This window comes from Bombus vosnesenskii, unplaced genomic scaffold (genome assembly GCF_011952255.1).
Source record: "Bombus vosnesenskii isolate JDL3184/JDL3185 unplaced genomic scaffold, Bvos_JDL3184-5_v1.1 scf7180000013267, whole genome shotgun sequence".
NCBI classification, from domain to species: domain Eukaryota; kingdom Metazoa; phylum Arthropoda; class Insecta; order Hymenoptera; family Apidae; genus Bombus; species Bombus vosnesenskii.
Genome location: NW_022882927.1, coordinates 7,152,559 through 7,175,881, shown reverse-complemented (window position 1 = coordinate 7,175,881; position 23,323 = coordinate 7,152,559). Strand labels below are relative to the sequence as shown.

The 23,323-nt window shown below is 35.7% G+C and overlaps 1 protein-coding gene across 2 annotated transcripts; it reads left to right on the top strand.

Annotated features, from left to right (window-relative positions):
• Positions 1-10,197: 10,197 nt before the first annotated feature.
• LOC117230486 (ABC transporter G family member 23) lies at positions 10,198-23,188 on the top strand. Of its 2 annotated transcripts, XM_033488023.1 has the most exons (13): positions 10,198-10,398; positions 10,536-10,743; positions 17,564-17,774; positions 19,256-19,526; positions 20,034-20,456; positions 20,696-20,782; positions 20,865-20,977; positions 21,143-21,531; positions 21,681-21,796; positions 21,872-21,942; positions 22,044-22,132; positions 22,207-22,383; positions 22,454-23,188. In XM_033488023.1, the coding sequence occupies exons 3-13, from the start codon at positions 17,566-17,568 to the stop codon at positions 22,753-22,755; spliced, it is 2,247 nt and encodes a 748-aa protein (XP_033343914.1). In that variant the 5' UTR covers positions 10,198-10,398; positions 10,536-10,743; positions 17,564-17,565; the 3' UTR covers positions 22,756-23,188. The 2 variants fall into 2 exon arrangements, with proteins under 2 accessions (XP_033343914.1, XP_033343913.1); XM_033488022.1 differs by having other exon boundaries at positions 10,198-10,743.
• The last annotated feature ends 135 nt before the right edge of the window (positions 23,189-23,323 follow it).

The following is a 23,323-nucleotide window of genomic DNA, read 5'->3' as shown; positions in this document are numbered from 1 at the left end:
CTTTTTAAAAATTTTGAGGTTGGATTTTTTTTTTAAGAAGCTATATCGTAAAAATTAACTTGTGAAATGAAATGTGATACGTTAATTGTCATTACGAAAGATTCCAACGTTCATAACAGAGTTAAACACACGATGACTGCGAATATTTTTCGTGTACCTATTCAAATTAGAAGGAAACAATACTACGCTAATAAGAAATACAATATCTCAACAAATCTGTTAAAAATTCCTGAATACTACGTCCTGGTTGAACTTGTCACGATGATTTATAAACAATACGTTACAATACGCAAGTGGCTGAATAACATTCGATTTGACAGTGATTGAAGATTTGTGAATAATGCAAAAGGATATCCACGAGATATTGTCCTCGCTTCAACGATCACCAAAGAATCGTTTTTGCATTACAAAATATCGTTTTTTGAGATTTCTTTGAATTCGTAAAGTTCGATGTTACGTGCTGAGCGTGTATGATAGAAGACACAAAGTATACTCATCTGTGATAGAAAGAAGACATGTTTTGGTATTTTACAATACTATATGTTGATATTTCCATCGGAGATTCTTCTATCAAACGTAAAATAACTATATAAATAAATAAATAATAATATATATAAATAATAAATGTAAATTTTTCTCGTTCATAAAAATATCTAAATTCAATGACATAATCTTGCCAGTATTCGTCCAAAAAATCAAACCGCGATCTATTCGATCTAGCAAGTACAATTCTTCTTTCCTTTCTTTTTTCCACAATGAATTTATTTTCACGATGAAACAAAGTTCAAACGTTAATTATCAATCTACAAAAACATCGACCTCGAATAATTAATGTTCAGCTTGGTGCTAGTATCGAGTTCTCCACAAATGCGATGTCAAGTGATAGACGTTCGGAACGATTTGTAATTGACGTATCTATCGAAGCGTTAATCATAGCGGAAGGATTCTCAATTGAGAACAAGCCGTTTTATATTCATCATAAGCTGCCCCGATCGTTTGAAAATGAAAACTGGTTTACCATCGTACCGGCCGACCTTGTCGTTCACCGCGAAACGTGTCAGTGCCATTGTTTCACAAGGTTCCGTTTTCTAACACCGAATTTCGTCGATACTCGTCTGACTGCGTGCCTTTCTTTACCCCATACAACAGTTATCGCTTATACCAGTGACTCTCAATTGATCGTACTACTGATGGTACAATCCATAGATGTCACGTTAGATACACATACGGTTTTCGCATGTACGAACCAAACTCAACGATAATTTTACACAAAAGAAAGCAATCGACAAAAATCTGTTCAACTCAATCAAATATATCATTAGTTTTTCAGAATATGAAAAGACAAGTTAAAATCTTGTCTCAATGGTTTGATAGCGTCTTGAACTTAATAATTTCTTTATCTAGAGATTCGACAAACAATTCAGTGTTTCTGACATTGGAATCACCAAGTTTGTTAAAATGGTACATCGCAGATTTTTCTCTTCTTTTCACGATTATCAGAAATATAAAATTAACGTTCACTTTTATTTAAATCATATTCGTTTGAATTACGTTCGTCTAGGTATGTAATATATTCAGACATGTATTTCACGGTGATAGTTCTAGTGTTAGAAAACAACCCAGTTAACAGGCTTAGGCATAGTATAACAAACAAGACACTTAAGGCAAACTGACCAATTTCAATAATTTCTCCGCAAACTTTCGATGCTGTTACATTGCGTTATCTCCGGAACCGACCTTCCTTCTGTTCAGCGGTCGTGGACAAAATGGTTGGCCAGTGAAATGGAAAGTATTCCTAATCCATGGCTCTTTCTACGCCGGTAATAATCCTCGTGAGGAAAGTAAAAAGCGGTTACATAATGGGAATGAAAGAAGCCAATCTGAATCAGATGGGATTACAGTTTCCTCGACTCGATAAAATAGTCCATTTCGTCGTTCAGTAATCGTCTGTTTTTGTTCGGTTAACGAATACAATGAGATCGGCTTTCAGGACGTCGTGAAAAAATCGGAAATGATGGAAATGATGGAAATGATGGCGCGAAATTTTTTACAGTTCTTTATCCGAGAAAGTAAAATTTTATCATTTTCTGCTTCTTCGATTTTGCTGACTGAAAAGATATATTTTCCATTCTAGCTTTCTCAATTTGCACAATTATTCATAAACGAACTTTGGACTTTACTCGAAGTTTCAGCCATCTTTCTAGATATTAGTATCCTGCTCTCGATTGCGTAAACGTTCGTTTCCTTTCTAACAGAAACTCACAATAGGAATTCACAATATCGTTGAACAGCAATTTTTACTCTTTCAGCCGTGATTTAAAATTAGGCTGCCGTATCAAGGCAATGATCACATATTCTTTCCTTGCAGCCTCATTTTCTTTGTCACACGATAAACGACGTCACTGAACAACCTCCGATATAAAACAAGAATTAAAGAGTTTCTTATGCGTGTTAAATACCTTGATTTTTCACGCGGCGTAACTCATAATTGTGCGTAGCAGAGGCAACAGGACGTTATTCATTATGAGATGTGATATTTTATTCGCTGTCAATAAAAACGTTTATCATACAGGTGACGATATTATTGTTAGACGATATTATTAGAGAAAATTCGTCTGGCTTGTATTATTTATTAATGGATAAATGTTTCTATACGATAAAAATGATATTATATGCAGAATGTGTACAGAATAAAAAATTCTTATTAGGATTGACGCAGACGTATGATGTCAAAGTAAGCAATGGTATTTGCTTGCCTTTTTTTACAATCGAAGGTGCATTTTTATGTCTGTTTGAGATATATGAATAAGAACGAAAGAAATATACTTCATACGCGTAATGTTATTGAATGATTTTTATCTACACGATCTAACGATAGGATTTTACATAATATGCTTGTAATTGCAGCGCTAAAAACTCACTTCAACTTATGACGAACAACTTGATTAACAAGAAACGAAGTGTATTCGTTATAGATCGAGTTCATAGAAAAATTACGGACGACAGATAATAAATTTTTTGAATTATTTTCTATACGAGAACCAGCTGATCAACATCAGCGATTTTTACGTACACTGTTAAGCGATGTTTTTCAGTTTCAAAACAAGTGTATGAAATATGCCAATCCTGATAATTAGCACCTGTAAAGCTACAAATACAAGTAAAAACGATAGCGAACTGTGGAGTCGATAGGATTGATTGAATTTTCTAAAATAATTTAAGTACCAGCCCGACAAAAATATATTGTTTTTCGCTTATTTTCGCATGTAGAATCATCTGATCGGTTGTACCACATTACACAGCATACCTCGTAGGAACAGAAATGTCTCTTCTACTAACAGAAATAAAGACGACCTTAACTTCTCATCGACGTAAAATTTATTCTAAAGTGCTTGACATTGCAATTTGTAGTCGATTGAAAACTGGTCAACTCTTGTTCGAAACAGCTTTCGTCCGATTATGTCGGAAGTGCACTCCGTAAATTAAATTCTAGCGTGAATAAAATCAGCACGTGAAAGTTTAATTTGTCTTGATTCCTGTTACGTTTTACTTCCTTAGATGAACAAATCAAACGTTAAATTTTCTATATCAACGAAAAGAACAAAAAATTCCAGAGAAAAGCTATCGAGCGTTATATTGAATAGCAAACACTGATATATTAAGAAATTCCTAATCGCACGATCAAGATAGATGGATTATAAATCGAGTTTGACTCATCGGACAACGTTTCCGAGCAAACAGCAGCTGTTTCTTTCAAGGTCACACCAGTAATTCACATCGTCTGCAAGCACGTTAATCGCATTAGAGTCTTTCAATCGAACCATTTCCTTGGTAAACCATATAAAGCGAACCGACTGCACTCTTCATCCTCGTATTCTGCGTCTTTCGTGCGTCTCGTATTCTTTAGAATCAAAGTTCAAAGCGTATCGACCACCACGTTGCACGACGGAAATGCACGCGATCGTTGTATATCATTAAATCGTAAATCTTTATGCAACTGCATATTTTTGTGGAAAATTTATAATAAAATCGAATTGGATTTGATCGGAAACATCGATACAACTGTGTATTCTATTCTTTCTTATAAAAAATGTCCTCTGATGCAGTATGATCGAGATTTTTAATTAAATCAATTTGACTTGCGTCGTTCGTGATTTTTATTCACTATTGTGTGGCTACACACGTGCTACATGTCGTAAGTAAGGAAACTAATTTGATATCGAGCCTCTTCCTGTGTTCCGACCATTTTTAATTAATTCAGCCCAACCATTCCATATTACAATTCCATATCCTAAAGTCAATGAATTAATCTAACAAGGATTACGTAAGAATCGTCGAGTTCTTTTCGAGGCAAACAAACAGATTTCACGAAATTGCCATTTTCCTGCACGCTGGAGTGTCTTCTTGCAGGTCAATCGTGCACGTTTGTCCATTGAACTAAAATTACTAAGACTCTTGCCATCGGCAGTGTGAGAAATCGTGGATTTTGTCGTGCAATTGCCTACACGTACCGGCGTGATCGCGCCAGTATCATCGAGTTTTGCAATTTCGCGCATCGAGCGAAACTCATTAAGACGTTAAGAAACGAAGTCGAATGTTACACGAATGTTTCGATGCAATCAACGTAGAACATAAGTAAATTGCGCGTGTAGCAATCAGATTTCCGAGTCTCCTGCCGAAGGACAGCGAGCCGAGCACCCTGAATGGCGGTCTATTTAGTCCACCAAAAAGACTACGTTTGATGGTCATAAATCATATTTTAACCGCAACTGCGACGCGAATATGGAAACAGGCGTCCGTTTGGCCCATTGAACGAAGTCAAGCTGCTAGTGGAAAGATTTGATCGTTCGTAGTTACGTCGTTACACGGTAGGATAAATCGTAAAAGAAAGAACAAGACGAAAGTGGTGCGATTTGCCAAGTCTGTCGGAACGTTCTTATCTTTCGTTCTTTCATGGCGATTAATATCGTTCGGAACGTCGATTTCAAACATCTCGATCGATCTGATGTTACTGTAACGCGTAAAATCGCAATTACAGAGACGAATTTACGCGAAACCTACGATCGCGAGGAGAGTCCACGGTAAAAAGATACATTTGATTGTGACATTAAAAATAAAGAAACGAATGTTCAATTACACTTGTAGCGGAGAATGACATTGAATGATAATTCTGAAGAATATTAACATTGAATCGGTGATTAAAAAGCGATTATAGCTGAATGAATAAAACTCGGACAATGTGAAAACATTCTCTGAGACCTATTAATGAACAGCGCGGAACGCACCGTAAGACGAAGGAAAGGTCGTACGATCAATAATTCATTTCCATTGGCGATTTCGTATAACACGCAACGATTATCTACATCCGAGGTGCGACCGATTCAGTTCGTTCGTGAGAAACGATTTCGAGGAAGTAAAACAGGTCGACGTGGAAAAATTGTCCGTTTTTTTTGCTCTTGCAGGTTTTACGAGCCTACTGTTCCCGACAGTAGATGAAGGCTAACGCTTGTTAAATTCAACTCGTGCTTCTCGCTTTATCGTCGACCAAAAGACACCAAAAGGTGTCGTGCATTCTCGAAATATATCGTTCGATTAAAAAAGATGTAAACAAAACAAAGGATGAATAATGGAAATTCGCAAGAGAGAAGATATTTATTACTTTTACGTTTCTACGATACTGCATTAATAATATCCACTATTTTTATATTTCTGCGCGTTATTAATAGTTATTAATGTTATTGATAGTGATTTACAAAGCGACGATCTCGCCTATTTTAAGGTCATTGAAATACATAGTCAAGATCAATATTCGGGGCAACTTTTCCTTACACGTACCGCTTCACTTTAATTTCCGAGATATACAGGGTGGTTGGTAACTGGTGGTACAAGCGGAAAGGAGGTGATTCTACGTGAAAAAAGAAGTCGAAAATATAGAATAAAAATTTTTCGTTCGAGGCTTTGTTTTCGAGAAAATCGACTTTGAATTTTCGCTGGGTACGCGTCATTTTATCACGTCTCGTTATAACGGATCTCACTGTAGATCGTTGTCTCGATGGAAAAATTAAAAAAAACAATTTTTTTATTCTATATTTTCGACTTCTTTTTTCACGTAGAATCATCCCCTTTCCGCTTGCACCACCAGTTACCAACCACCCTGTATTATCAAAAATATATCCCGTACAAGTGTTTTTCTACTATATCGTACTTTGTCTCTGACAAGAGATGCTTCACAATACACACACAATGTTCTAATATCGTTTGCCTATCGTTTGGCGTTCGCATTTCTACTTAGCCGAATCAAAATTAATCGATTGACTCGTCTTTTACTAAATTGGTGTTGATTTAAGCTGGATTAAATTGCGGCTGAGACAACGAAACCAGATTTATGATAACATACCACAATTATTGAACATCGAATATATTTATAACCATTCGTGCCAAGCTTCGTAGCGTATTATCGTTATTAAACAATGCCAGAGATGTGTGATATGTATTGTAGAATATTTCGGACCAACAACATACCCGTTGTAACTAACAATATGCCATACATTACTACTAGTTTGAAGATCGATGTAACCGCTTATTTTCCGTTAAAAATTCTCGCTGATGGCTTATAATAACCATTCGTGTCAAGCTTCATAGCGTATTATCGTTATTAAACAATGCCAGAGATGTGTGATATGTATTGTAGAATATTTCGGACCAACAACATACCCGTTGTAACTAACAATATGCCATACATTACTACTAGTTTGAAGATCGATGTAACCGCTTATTTTCCGTTAAAAATTCTCACTGATGATTTATTTTCCGAGAAATTTGTCCCGTGCATAATCTACGAACGCTCGATTGATAGAGCCACTATTTTGTATAAATTTACAAAACTTTTTTCTGTGTCTGTTGAAAGGTTACAGTAATTACCAAGCTATGCCGGGTATTACCGTATATTATGTAGATTATTTTGGCAATAAAACACTTTTTTCGAAAATGAACAGATACGTACCATACGTGGTATATAGTATCGAATATATTTCTGCTACTATTTTGGAAACCAAGGACGAGCGTCGATTATTTGTGCAGGGAGCAGTTGTACAGCATGTTGTCCCTGAATGTATCTCGACGTCAGAAGAACCGATGAAGTCATCCGCTTTGTAAATAATTAGCATAGTATTGACTTTATTGTTCTTCGACAAATGGCAAATATTAAAATGGCATGGGTATAAAAATGCTACATTTTCCTTTTCCTAAATCGACAGATTCGTCGAACAACGGTGCTGTAACTACGTAGAATGATTGAGATGCGTAGCGTGAATAGAAAGGAATCTCATAACTCGAGTTCCGAGCCCGCGAGCGTGAATATCAAATTTCGACGGTATTCAAACGAAACATTGGAATTTGCGCTCATGAATCTTGTTTTCGTTGAAGTAATGTCACCTTGGTATTTCTTGAGAATAGCTGTAATTGCGCTGTCTAGAAGACACCAATGTAACCTTCGGTCGAGTTCAAACTGACACTGGGAACCTAGCATCTTTATTTGCTCATGAATAATAATATGGAAATGTCGTAAATGATTGCAGCGAACAAAAAAGAGTTTTATCTTACATGAACATCAACTTTTAGCGAATGGAAAACGTTTATAACTATAATTAAATCGTCTAAGTTGTTCGAAACTTATAATACCAATCTCGGTCTCCTCGCGACGAACGATAGGATTGTCAAAGTTTTAAGAAAGCGCGAAGCTAAAACGAGAAATCGAAGATTAAAGAAATTCTTTAGTGATAAAAAGAAATCGACTGATTCAACCTGCTGTAACATTAACTTTGCCAAAAGTGTCTAACGTAACAGTTTTTATACCGGTAGAAAAGAAGGAATTTAAAACGTGGTTCTTAATGGCTTTCACTTTGTTTCTGCAAGTATGTTGAATGTTGATATTAATGAGCATTGGGCTGTCTAATAAGAGGCACAATTTGTGCCTGCTACGAAACATATATGTATATAATTACAAATGATTGTGTTATCATAGAGTAATTAGCTTATTCGGTGCAGGCAAATAAAAATCTGACATGATATGTAAATACCTTGGAGAATTGCAGTGAATATTAACATTCTCACACTATGACTCACGTTCCCTGATTCATCCAATTCACTGTAACGTGTAACATCGTAGGAAAATCTGAAAGATTTCGAAAGAAACTTTCGAAACAAGTTTAGTGCTATATTTAGTAGCTGTGCGTTTCTATTAGCAAAAAGAAATAAAATTTTTAGTGAGGACTCGAGCCGTTTATTACGTATAAAGTTTAAATCTTTAAGACGAAGTTTCGAGACTTCAACCAAACACGTATGAATGTAACGTGCGAATATCTGTATCGTTGAGATTGTGAATAAATTATTAAATGTTAAAAAAAAAAAAAGAAAAATAACGATATGTAGACTGTGAAACGAATCTCCATCCAGATTTTCATATTCGTAAAAATTTATATTTACATTAATAATCACAGTTTAGCAATACTCGTAGAATAAGTAGAATGAAACACTACAAAATTCCTACTGAACGTTTAAATTCAAACGACCTGATCGTAGAAACTTAAAAAACTGATGTCAAATCAAATTAAATAATGTCCTGGCACTGGTGAAATGAATTTAGGTTGCTCGAATTCATGTAACCCGACTGACTCAAACGAGTTTTAAGAAACTGAAAAGAAACAGAAAGCTGCAAGTTTGCTAATAATTGGTAAATAGTTGGTAAATCGTTGGCCTGATTTCTATTCCAATTTCACTCAGCTTGTCCCAAGCGCTCGGAGTTTCCTTCGCGATGAAATTTCATTTTCGCGAATTCGTGTTCGAACAAGGACGCACGAAAATCTTGTTGAACTTCTCGGTGATTTGGACGCCTGTATAGAACAGCTCGATGCACGTGCAATTACTATTTACACAATCGACGTTCTGACACATACACACGCACACTTCGTCGAAAGTAAATAATTCGCGAATTATGTATCGTGGCAATCTTTCGCGATTATGCAAGTTATCGTTACTTTGTTATGGTACGTGTGCGGAAAATGTATGAACCACTTCGATTTCACCGAGTTTTCCAAGGTTTTGCAGACGAGAATTTTGCAAACCTCGCTATACTGTTACTGGAACATAAATCTTATTCTACTTTGCATCTTATTATAAAGGATGTATGTATCTGAATATAAAATTTGGGACCTTTGGATCGAAATATTCCACGATTCTAGTATTGCAATCAGTACGTAGATCGTAGGTAATTAAGAGATAAGTTTAAATTATAATCTTCTGTTTCTTAGTTTGATATGGAGACATTTTATAGAATTATAGCTTCTTTCTAGAAGGGGCAATTTTTCTTTCAGAAAAACAGCCTCTTGAAAAATTTCTCCTACAAAGATTCTAACATTAGAGATCGAACAGAGAATAACATAATAAACTTGCATTGCTGCCACAACATCGATAAGGTGATTTTATCGAATACTTTATCTTAACCGGCAACATAAAATACCAGTCTCTTACAATTGAACACAAACCTACAGAACCTTGAAACACTTCGAGAAAGCGATACAACTTCAACTGTTAAAACTACAAACAGTTAAAACCTCTTCAGGGAAGCTCAACGATGAATGCCTGGCAGCGCGAAGAACACACCTGAATCTTAAGATTCGAGTCGTGAGCGCAGAAATTCGGAGTCTCGGAATCCTGAACCATGAGCAAATACTAAACACTGAACTCTGAAGTGCACTGAACTCCGAAGTGCATCGAACTCTGATTGTTGGATTTCAAGCTTTGACTTCTGCACTTTGCACTTTGAACTTGGAATTTGCTAGACTTTGAACTAATCTAAGATTACTTCCAAGACTAATCCTGCGCTCTTGGAATTTTAATGTCTGAAATCTGCTCCCTCGACTCTAAACTCTGAATGCCGCATTTCGGAATCGAAATCAGGAGACCTGAAGCCTATAGCCTGAAGACTGTAGCCTGAAGATTAAACGCGTCGTTAAGATCGCAAAAAAATGTAGCTGTGGATAAAAACACGGCCAGGCAAAGACGGTGGTTCGTTTCTAAGAAAATTCTTCAACCCGCGAATACGTGGTTGGACGCGTGCATTTGTAATAATCCGGGACCCGCGATTTCCCCCACTGCAAACTGGTCTGGCCGCTGCCGTGGCGGTGAACACCGCTCCGATGTGTTGCACAAGCATTTGATTCTCCGCTCTGTAGCCAACCAAGTTAGTCCTCAGTGGCACTGCAGCCAGGCCACTCTTCCATCGCGTTACCTGTTTCCTGGTTGCCATTTCTCGACCGGCAACCACTTGCGCGACTCAAAACTCCTGCGACCAATTTGCAAGGAATTTTCGAGCAAGAAGTGACAGTAAGGAAAATCGTGGTTAGTTCGAGAGTCTTTCTTATTTTGTGCGGAGAAACGCTGGGTGAAGGGGAAACCAAGCTTCCGGGAGCATCGTTGGCACTGGGGAAGCAGCAGAATGTTCTAACGAGAAAAACAATCTATCTGCCTTGTTCCAGCTGATATCTATTTTAATATTGAAAGTGATTGAAAGATATCGTCGCAAGTCAGTGGTGACATTTACTGGATACGGAAATTTTCGAACACGATGGAGTTGCCAATGAACGATCGAACCGTGCGATGCAATTGAGTCGAGATATCGGTACGGTGCTCGTTGTTCGCTGTTGAGGAAGCTGCTATTCGTCGTTGCCGGAGTACGCGTCACAGGTTAGTGGTTGCCTGTGAGACAAATGTATGAGAAGGAAGAGCAGGGAAAGGTGATTTGATCACAGATTACAGGTGCCGGATCACTCGAGCTATAATAGATATTATATCGTTATAAATCGTCGATATCATTTAGGATAGTTTCGATGATGATATCAACTATTGAAAGTCAAGTGGAAGTATTATTTAAAATTTTATTCAAAGCGTGACAAGTAACGGAAGGAAGTCTTTTAACAAGCACGCGTTCGCGTTTGCTAGGATTGTATAATGTGAGAATGTAAAGTGGGGAAATTATATCAAGTTTCGCTTGTGAAATTTCATGCAAAGATAATTTGATTCGTATAAAAAGTATTAATCCCGTGTACTCCGCGTTGACGTTGCTTTGACGATTTACGTGTAATTCGTTAAGAATGAGAACTAACGAGCTGTTAATCGCGATCATTTATTTATTAGCTGTTAATTAAACGATAATCGCATTGTTCATATCGAATATCATATTTTCTTTACGCAAAGAGATGGAAATCGCATTTAAAACTTTCGACCAGAATTCACAACTGATGTACATACAGCTGACGAAAACTTGAAGCCTTTAGCTTTTCTTTTCTTCTTTTAGTTTACAGTTCTTTATTTCAATCTTTACAAAAGCGTATGCCGAAATTTATGCTTTTGTTTATAGATTGCAGCAAACATTACACAATTACATTCTGTATTATTCCGTGATATGCACAATAAATGATTAATGAAAGCATACGTATATTACTAAAATTAACAGTAACGATGTAATTGAAACTGTCGAAACATAATTATGCTCGTTACTCTAACACAAAAGATGAAACGACAATAACAGTTTAAAGCTCATTAAGGAGAACAATTTTCTAGCCCATAGAAAAACAATTTAAAGGGAGTAAAATGAAATAGAAAGTCTTTGCAAGCATAATCAGAACAGAATCGTACAATTATAATTAACGTAACTCTATTGCGTCAAAAATAAAAAAGATATCTATATATCGTAACGCGTGAATTTCAGAGTAGCGGAAAATTTTCCGAGTAGACTAATCCAGTCACATCAACTTTGAAAATGTCTTCCTTAAAATTTCGAATACATTACGAGCAAAAGAGAATATGAACACGCGGGATGATATCATTGTTGATACATGTCATGTGTAGTAAGGATGACAATTACCATAATATTGACATTATGTTAATGTTACATGTTAGTACAAAGCTGATGTGGTACTAAAAACCTAAATGATAATGGAACCTGAGAATTTCCAAAGGAAATATTAAGTTTCGAATGTAATAATCGATCCGAATTCCTGCAAATTTGATATTAAAAAAACATCAGCAAAATTGTAACCTTCAGTAGAGCTAAAACAAGGAGTTCCGTACAATATGACGAAATCATCAGAGAACATAATGTTTCATAACTGTTCTTAATACACATTTGGTTTCACGACAATTTAGATTGCAATCAGTCTCGGTTTAATTAAGCCTCGTAATTTAAATTGCATTAAATAACCTAGTGGCGTACGTAGATAGCGTTAATGTAACACTATAGAAATTACGAACAAACACGATCGTAAATTGAACATTTAAGAAAGATTACAGTAGAAATGAAAAAAATATAGTACATCATTCCAAGTATTTCTTATTTAATCTGTTAAGCAAATAAATTATTATGGAATAGTACAATACACGTTCGAAAACACGTGTACAATTTTAGAGGTAAATTCAATATGCAAAAATAAGAAACAATAGACTCTAGATAGATGTTCTGAAATTTCTAAAATATTTATTTCATTTGTATATTTCATTGATGTTGAATTCTATTGTCTCATCTATTGTCTTTTTAAATTCAATAATTAGGCTTTCGATAGGATTTCGATAAACTTTCTCATATAATCAGAGAATCTGTTCGGACATTTTATTGCATACAGAAAATAGTAAAACTCAATCCTTTTCTATTTATCTTACGAGTTTTAATAAATTGAAATTCTCTTAACAATTACTTCGTCACTAGTCGAAATGATTTCATTTTCATTATTTCAAATTATCATTTTAATGCAAGCTGTCTGTAATTATATGTTATTAAACTTACGTATTTAACTTCGTCGTAATTTTTGCGTCGGTCGATCGAGTTCTTGGAAAACTTAAGATCGTTTACGCACGCACGTTCTGCGTGAAGGTCGTTTTCACTGTCGAATGATATTCAATTACGCGAATTAGCCATTTTTGTCTAGAAATAGACCGGAAGAAGATCACAATCTGTACGAAATTTCAATTATCATTCCACTCGTTCTTTTAATCATTTTTGACAAACACATATTATACGAAGTATAATATAGTAGCAGATACATGCTAAACGAAATAGCAAAAAATTGTTAATTTTTCCTGATAATTATTTATTCATAATTTGACAAGTACCTCTTGTTAAGAAATCCGGAATTTATTCTACCAACAGTAACATAAATTCTATCGCAGGACTAGAATAAAAAAGCCAAAGAATGGAATTTTTTCATTTTCCCAAAATTTTCCACATATTCGTGGCATTAAAATATTTCACTGTCTTCCACGATGAGTATTTCTTCAGATATCTCTGTTTCAATATATTGAGAAAGATGCGCTTATCCAAAGTTACGTCTAATCACTTTCCATTTCTTTGGACCTTCGCGTGGACAGCTCTTCTTCAATGAACTTGCTCGTCTACTATGAACTCGAGGATATTTACCAATCTGCTTGACGCTTGTCTCTTTTTCCATGTCCGGTTGTTTACATGTTCGCAATATGCAGCCAAACACGTCCTTGTTCGTTTTCCATGAAATATGAAAAGTTACTTCCTCAAGCTTTTGTCGAATGATTAATCGTCGGTCTTGTATTTTACGATTTTCCAACTCTCTTTACACGAAGAAAGGTTCTCAACCGTGAACGAATGCAAGAAGGATAAAATCCTAATTATAAATACTATTGCGCAACGCATTATTGCATAAGTTACAAAAACTGTAGCTCACATGTAAACGTATTTCAAGAGCTATGCATATAGGATATTTTGTTAAAAGAGAAATGTGCGATTTCACAAAAAAGAAAGACACTGCCACATGTCAAACTTAATCAACACGATCTATCTACTTCGCAGATTTATGCTTTTAAAAATTCTAATGTAGTATCAATGTAATTTATAGCTTAACGAAGTAAGACTTGCAGAAACCATTATACTACACTGTGTTTATCACAATATTATGTAGAAATATTTTCATAGAATTGGCCAGCTTTGACGACTCGACAAATCACAGAAACTGAATATAAAGTAATCGATTTCTCAGATGATGAATCGAACGTATTATAACAGAAGAAATAATATATCGTAGGGCAAAGAGGAAGACACTCAGCTCGTTCCTTTACTGGAAGAGTGAACATTTAAAAATTTCCAAATTCTTGGCATAAGGAAGGCTATAAGTTAACGATCAAATACGATGGAAGATACGATATAGTCTGATAAAAGTAGTAGCCCTTTCCCGCGAATGATTTTATACGTAATCTTTCATTTCGTGCAACTGTTTTTTCATCGACGAAATATCATACGTTTAAATCGAACAAAGTTGCGTCATATTTGTTAATACCAGGTAACTTTATCGAGGTCGGTCTGAATGAATTTCACGGTGATCGAGTTTCTCCGTCGTAGCTTCTTGTAATTTCTGGCCAAGCGTATCCGGCAAATCTTCCAGGCGAAAATACGATGATTAGGCGGAATTGGCCGATTTCGCAAGCCGTGTTACGTTGTACTGTCAATCAGAATTTTGGTTGCACAGAAAAGAAGAGGGAAACGAACCAAGCGTCGCTCCACGTAGAGCCACGATGCAAATGGGTTAATAGACAATTTAGGGGAATCGTTCGAAAGAACCTGCGTAGAAAGGTCGTGACGATAGCCGAGGCAATGGAGAATCCTTCGTACACAATCGACGCGGTCTTTCGTTTCGTGATTCGAGAGTGATGCAACGCGTGTAACAAACTCACTCTCACTTAACTCCGGCTGGTCCAGCCAACCGAAGAAAGTTCAATCGGGCTTTCGTTCCCGCGCGTTTTCTTCGATTTTGTCGATGGCCGCGTCTCGATGTCCTCGAACGTTCGCCCGATCCGATATACGTGTCTCTTTCTTTCCTTTTCTTCGCGCCTTTTACCGCCTTTCTTTCTCCTTTTCGACAACCATCGCGTTGTGCAATTTCGGTTCCGAGAACCGTTGTCGTTCGACTGACCGTTGTCCAGTCGAACAGATCTTTTCAGGGACGCGACACGATTTTAGAACGATCCAAGCTGAGCTAACAGGACAGAAGATGAACGCGAGTCATAGGCCGTTTAAGAAAAGTTTGAAAGCTACATCGTTTTCGAAGCGTAAATTTCTACCTTCATAGTTTGTTAATTTCCTATGGATTTTGATTTCGAATAATTTGGTAAAATAAAATTTGCCTGTACAAAGTTACATTTTTGAGAACATGTGTTTCGGTAACTTCGTTGCGTATACCGATGACTCACTAGGATATTTAAATACTTGCTAAAAAAATCTTTTGGCAGTATATTGCGCGTGATATATTGTGATTTTTTATCAGTGCTGTCACATAAATTCTCTTGTCGAATTTCCATACGAGGTATTATCTTCTTATTAGGTATTTCCATACGAGGTATTATCCACTTGCACGATACTTTCATCTCCACTTTCACGATAGTGGAATTGATACAAACCAATACGAAATTTATTACTTATATAAATATTAATTATAGAAACTTTTCGAATTCGTAGACTCCCATTTCTTCGCGACGATCACGTTGAGATTTGGTTAACAGGACAGTTGAAGGCATCAGCGGCGGTCGTAGATGTAGTAAATGACAGCCGAATTCTTCATGGAGTTTATCGAGAATTTACTGTTCGAAACGATTGGTAGACAATGATTGACAATACTTCGCAAACATCGCATCTTATATTCTTTATAACGGAGGAAAAAAGTAAAAATTATTTATTTAAAAAAAAATTATTTAGATTAAAATGAAAGTTAAATCATATTATTTCTCGTGGAATTCTTGAAAATGGTCAATACATAATGGTACATCGCAAATATGGCATTTAAAGACCGTTTCTCTTCGAGTACGTTTAGATAAGCGTGCAACGCGTCGTTTTAGTTTACGTTATAAAATTAGAATATTCTTTAAATTTGAATTTGTTAAATTTAATTAAGATTGGCGGTACTTAAAAAAAAGTAAGACTTGTTTAGAAAATAATATAGGCGAGATGTTGACAAACGGGTCAAACGTGATCTCTCACATCTGAAGTATACTTGGCGACTGAAATAAAAAGCAGTGGCAACGTGCGTAATAATACGCGCTTGGTGATAGAAGAAAGTCGTCCGATTGCGTAATAATCCGTTCTTGGTGATAGAAGACAGTTGCAGCGCACGGATTAATCCGCACTTGGATGCAAATGGGTTAACGATCTCCACGATAAGCGAAAAAGATGTTTTTCAGTGTTGACTTCGTTGAACAATTTACGTATCGATTTAAAAAATCTGACGATCGTATACGAAATTGTCGATTTTTAATATCTGAAATTATTTTTTAGGAAAAATGAGTTGGAATAAAATAGATTGAACAATTTTCTTGATGAAAGATAGAGATACATTTACGACATTTTTCTAGCGATATAGTTGTCACTATATTTATCGTGTAATATCCTTCGTATTGAGTGATATTGTCGCTATAGTCATCTGTTCATCCGACTGAAATCAACGCCGTAGATATTGACAATAAGTGGCACGATTTTACTAAATTTCAGTATCGATGAATTTGTTACGTTAACTTGAAAAATTATACATTTTTCTCTGGTAATTTCCACGTCACTTGAGTCATGCGATATTGTTAAAATCTTGCCTGATGATTCACAGGTAGAAAAAGAGAATACTAATTTTCGTTACGCGTCTTTTAATCCATTGTGAAAATTTTGTTACGTTTCTAACGCTCCTAGTTGCGACACTAATGACTCGAATAGATTATGTTTAGAGGCGTTTGGAACAGGTTGCTCTGTACAAACATGGCAGTGCACGTGATACAGAAACAGGTGAAGCTAGATGTAACTGTAATTAATCACTTTTACCTGTTGTTGCCTCTTACTCAGCTGTTATTTCAACTAGGAAACAGCTAAAACCTCCTTAAACTTGTCGATATAATTCCATTAATCATGCGAAATTATTTAGTCGTAGTATACTCGCTGTGTAATATCGATCCTCGTCATTTTTTAGCATAACTATAGTGCGAGATACGTACTGCTAAAGAAACGTATTGGAAAAAACGCTGAAAGTGAATAACAAATTAAAAGTACAAATGTACACGCAAATATTTCTTTCCCGTTGAAGTACTTCTTTCCTCGTTTGTTAACGTTATGTATTTAAAACAGTATACATTATTGAAATTAATAGCTCGAATCAGACGTGTTTTCAAATAAAAGGAATATCAATTTTGCGACGAAGAATCATCATTCCATATAATCTGTACCAACACCGTTATCGATAAATTGCATCAGTAGTTTGCGCGCGCTTTAAAACTTCTCTGACATACTATTTTCAATTGCAATCGATTGCTCTTAAAAATAACAGTGTTTGGAAATTTTTGGCCAATAGCATGCAGTGTCGAATCATTTTCATAGTGGCTGCAGCAAAATACGGTAGATTTTAAGCATTCCTTTTAGTCAGCCAACGATCAGAACGTAAACGTATGGTGCGTGAAATGGTTCATCGATTATGAATCACTTTCACGGAAATACTAACTATTTCCTCTGTCGTAGAAATGGAGGACACCAGCAGTCCGTCAGGCACGCTGCCCGCTTCCTTGGAACTGAAAACTCGAAGACCTCCGCTTCAAACGCAATCCTCAACTCTGGATACGAAAAAGAGGCAAGCGGTGTACGTGAGGAGAGCCTACAAAAAGTATGGCTCCAAGAGTAACCCGAATATTATTTTGGATGGGCTGAATATGACCGTGCCGAAAGGCACCATGTAAGTTTCCTGATTAACTCTTTCTTCTACGACTAACGTTGCCACAGCCAAAATTCATATGCAAATCTACCATTTCTCTTCTTATTTTGATTTACATCTCTTTTCTTTTCCACGAGTTGGCGGAACAAGGTGAATGATCTCGCGAATTGATCGACAGAAACAGTAACATTTTTATCGAACGAAAGACGGTTTCACCTTATATTTAATTTTCCCATATGTAAAATTCAACGCTAAGTGAATTAACTCTACGCCACTCGAGTATTAATTCTGGCTGTCCCGGTCATAACTGCGCATATGGTAAAATATCAGAATATAAAGGTGTGTCTAGCGCTGTGGGGCATTTGATAATATTAGACAAATCAGTGACGTTGAATTTCCTTGGTCCTTATGTTCGCGATGACTGAAGGAAAATACTAAATTAGTTGGTTTAGTCGATTGAGGCGTGATGAGGTAATTCACAATTGAGACAATATAGGAGAGGCTCGAGTCTCGTCTCTTCATATATTTGCTGAACTTTTTCACGAAACTTTAGTGATTGCTTTGTTGGAAACTTGAAAGAGGAAATAGTAGATCGGCAGAGATGTGCTAATATTTGATCATGAAATATGGTTGTTAAGGAATGTACGAAGTGCTGCCCTTTGATCGTTCTCGTCCGAGACATACAATTTAATCGTGTTCTTTTTTACTACAAATCAAAGTAATATTTAAAACATTCTGTACAAGCAACGTTTACGTATAACAAAATTGCAGCCAGATATTTTCTTGTCTTTCTGAATAATGAGGCAATTATTTATGCAGATAACAAGGTTGTTATCGCGTGACCATTAAAACAAAGTGTAAGACATTAAGATATTGTGGATATATCTTACATAGAAAAATGATCGTCAATTACGGAAATCACAAGGAAGTTGACTTTCTACGTCACAATAATTGTAACTTACTTTGTTTTTTCATATGACACTGCCATTATACCTAATGACACGATATAAAAATCACGTAGCTAATCTTGTAATAGCATAAATCGAAAACAATGCAAATAGCTTTGGACAATGAGATAACAATTATCATATGAACTACGCGTGATACACGAAAACGAAGATATATTATTTATTCAATAGCATGGTAGAAAATTGATAAATATATTACGTCTGATAAAAAAATTCATACATATTTCATCCGCAATATTCGTTAAATGGCTATCGCTACACGACGGATTTTTATGAGAAACTTCAAGATACAGGATGTACGTAATATGCAAATATATATGAAATATATGGTTAATAAATAATAAACGATGAAATCAGGGAATCTCCACAAATATTCAGTCTGCCTATTTGTCAGCATTTAAACATTTCGAAATATTTATTACATATGTACAATATACAATCACAAGCTATGATAGATCACTTGTTACACAAAAAAAGAAATTAATATTCAATTAGTAACGATAAAAATGACATAACGATTATATTCGTTTTCAGATACGGTCTGCTCGGCGCAAGCGGTTGCGGAAAGACCACATTGCTCTCTTGCATCGTGGGTCGAAAGCGTCTGAATTCCGGTGAGATCTGGGTACTCGGTGGTCGACCAGGCTCCAAAGGATCAGGTGTTCCTGGTCCACGAGTGGGTTATATGCCGCAAGAAATCGCATTGTACGGCGAATTCTCTATAAAGGAAACGTTCATATACTTCGGTTGGTGCGCTGGTATGACCACGGAGCAAGTACAGCAGAAGCTAGAGTTTCTTATAAAGGCATGATTCGATCATTTCAATCGAAATAATATTAATACCGTGTAATGACGTAGATATTTAAGACGAGTAAAAAGAGAGAGGAAAAAAGATCCGGATGATTATAAGACAACTGACGTTGCTCAGTTTTTGTCCAGGACGATTAATTGATTCGCTGTAACACGCTTGTTTACGTAATACGATGATCAAGTACAACCGTTTAACCGTTTAATGCAAATAAATGATTAGTGCATATATTATTTCCACATACTCCGTATTTTATTAGTTGAAATTTTTAGAAAATTGATGATTTACGGTTCTCGTAATATTCTAAAATATTCAAAAGTTTGGCACGCCAGACTCACAAAAAGCTTAACCCACCGCTTTATAATTGCAAATATTATTTTTAACAAATGCCTCTTTCTAAAAATTAAAGAAATAAGAAAATCGTACTTTCGTTGAAAATTAAGACACATCGCAAATAACTTTTCCGACACGAGAAAAAATATTTTACGCGAGTTGTTTGAACAGTTTTTGCAGCTGCCAACAGCAAAGCGTTTCGTGAAGAATTTGTCAGGTGGTCAGCAGAGACGAGTCTCTTTCGCCGCGACTCTTCTGGCTGATCCAGAGGTGATGATCCTGGACGAACCCACAGTGGGCGTAGATCCTGTTTTACGACAGAATATTTGGGACCATCTTGTCGATCTGACGAAGAACAGCAATAAAACCATTATAATCACCACGCACTATATCGAAGAAACTAGACAGGCTGGTATCATTGGTTTGATGAGGAGTGGTAGGCTATTGGCTGAAGAATCACCGACGAGACTAATGGAGATGCACAACGTGGACACCCTGGAGGATGTATTTTTAAAGCTGAGCAGAAAGCAAAATATGGGTCTTCGAAGGAGAAGCAGTATCCTCAGCAGTGTTACTGGTGTTCCTCCTGAAGGTGTACGTTTTTATATTTGTTTGTTAACTCCGTCCTTTAGTCTTTTTATCAATTCTTTGTGAATCCTGGTTTGTACCTTTTTCTAGCTTCGTTTCGAGTAATACATTATTTGTTTCTATCAAATTTTGAAAAATGAATTTCTCGTAAATTATTAATGAGTTTCTTTTAAGTGAATGTTCCGACAGTTTTTCTATATACTTTCTAGAATTGATATTTTATATACGTTTATGTTCTCTTTTAGCACGTAGATGACGAAATGAGCGGTGAATTTGGCGACAACGTCAGTGTTTCTAGTCGAAGGAAAAGCATCGTCATCGATCATCTCAATGTACGTTCTAAATTCTTGTCTCGGTGATTAAGTATTATATATCGTTTCTTATTTAACATTAAATAGCATTACTGTAATACAGGTGTCAGATTTGCCACCAGAAGATGAGTGTCACGGAACGTCTAGGATGGTCAATCCGATGCACATGAAGGCTCTTATATGGAAGAACTTCCTGTGGATGTGGCGAAATGTAGGGTAAGTAAAAGTGAAATTGTAACTAAATTAACACGTTACATAAAATAGCATTCCTTCTCGAAATTCAGAAAATTACAAAGTTTGAGAGAAAAAGGGGAAGTTGCTAATCAAGAAGCGAAAAGAATGAAATAAAATTTAAATATACTTTATGTTTGTTCTCTTTAGCATGATTATGTTTATCATCGGTCTGCCAGTCGTTCAAATCCTTCTGTTCTGTATCTCCATCGGTAAAGATCCGGAAGGCCTGAAACTGGCAATAGTGAATCACGAATTAAACAGCAGCAACGTGGCACATTGTACGTCGTCAGAAGGCTGTAATTGGACTTTGTTAAGTTGTCGATTTTTAGAACAATTAGATAAAAGAGAGGTGGACATTGTACTATATGACACCGAAGACGCTGCTAGAGATGCTGTTCAAAGTGGCGATGCTTGGGGTGCCATAATGTTTCCCTCGAATTACACGGATTCCTTGGAAGCGAGAATAAAGTATGGAAAAGATGCCGACGACTGGGATATAGACTACTCTAACATAGAAATCGTCATGGATATGTCTAGTGAGTTTACCATTAGAATTTTCAAATAATTTCCAGAATTTTGTCTCATCAGTTTTTTTAAATCTATGAGTCTAAAAGATATAATCAAATAAGCGGTTATTTATGAAGTTTCATAAAAGAGAGAGAATTTTTTTTTCTTTCTCTCTTAGATCAGCAAATTGGGTATCTCCTTCAAAAAAAGATTTATAATTCGTTTGAAGCATTTGCTGAGGAAACGACAATGGCTTGCAATTACAGCGAAAAACTATCAACTATACCGATTGATGTAAGTTGATAATTTAAAAAAGAAATGGCAAGAAATAGTAAGAATTTATAACAACATACGTTTCTCGATTTGCAGTTTAAACAACCAATATATGGTCCTACGGATCCAAATTTCACCGACTTTGCAGCACCAGGTGTTATTTTAACGTGAGTGTTTATGATTAAATATTTTCTATTTGATTAATATCATCTTGAAAACTTTATATTTCCTTAACTTTATTTATTCAATGGAAATTTTCATATTACAGAATAATTTTTTTCTTGTCGGTTGCATTGACTTCCGGCTCCATGTTGTTAGAAAGAAACGAAGGTCTTCTCGAAAGAAGTTTAGTTTCTGGTAAATAAGAAACTATTAAATATACACATAAAAATAACCAGACTAAAAATTATAGATGATTTTTCTATCGACAGGTCTCACTGGAACGGAAATTCTTTTCGCACAAGTTATAACTCAATTCACGATAATGGCAGGCCAAACGATAATGGTTCTAATAGTTTCGTTCGCAATATTTGATATCACGTGTGAAGGTAATATCGGTTTGATCGGCCTACTGACTATCCTCACTGGATTGTGTGGAATGTGTTTAGGTATGAATCATTTTAATAATCGTAATAACTATTATTACTATTCATTTAATCAACTAAACTTAATCTTTAGGATTCGTTATTGCATGTTGCTCTGCAAGCGAAAGAACCGCGACTTACCTTGCGATGGGTGCTTTTCTACCCATTGTGATGTTATGTGGAATAATCTGGCCTGTCGAGGGAATGCATAAACTATTAAAAATTATTAGTTATACGATGCCTCTAACAATGAGCACAGAATCAATGAGAGCCATGCTAGCTAGGGGATGGTCAATGTCGCGCTCTACGGTTTACAATGGTTTCATCGCTACGCTTTGTTGGATATGCGTACTTATGACTATATCGATATTGTTGCTCAAATTCAAGAAAGGATAAGGATTTCTAATTAAGTTATAGATCGAACATTATACTGGATATTGTATGAGTGAATATATCTTATAGTGCAAGATTTACTGTATAAAATATACAGCATTTGATGATTGGTTGGATGATATAAGAGGAATATAAATAAAAGATACATTGAGGGTACATACTTCTTGTTGCTCAACACGGTTACATTATATTTATTACATACATATATATACTTCATAAGTACTTCAATACTACTACAAAATTGTGATTGTATTGTTTGTAATTGTAAGTAGACGTAAAGAAGGCGTGAAATTGTAGTTGTATAATCTTCTCATAATATCAGAATCACTGATATATAGAATAACCAATGACCTCTTTTTCTGTAAGTGATAGTAGTACATTTTCTTAATATCGTAGCAAAACGACAACGCGAATTGTAGTCTTTATTTTTATATCATTGTATATCAAAAAATGTATTCTATGATATACAAATGTACATACGATCGTATTAGAAAAATGTTACATGGAAGGTAAACAATGTACAATAAAAAAGTACATAATAAAAGTCAATAAATATTATTTTATAAAAGAA

Excerpts from the sequence above, each read along its gene's own strand:
- LOC117230486 (XM_033488023.1), top strand. The coding sequence starts at position 17,566 with ATGGAGGACACCAGCAGTCCGTCAGGCACGCTGCCCGCTTCCTTGGAA. Across the intron at positions 19,527-20,033 it reads AGCTAGAGTTTCTTATAAAG|TTTTTGCAGCTGCCAACAGC; the intron begins GCATGATTCGAT and ends TTGTTTGAACAG. Across the intron at positions 22,384-22,453 it reads ATTGTGTGGAATGTGTTTAG|GATTCGTTATTGCATGTTGC; the intron begins GTATGAATCATT and ends CTTAATCTTTAG.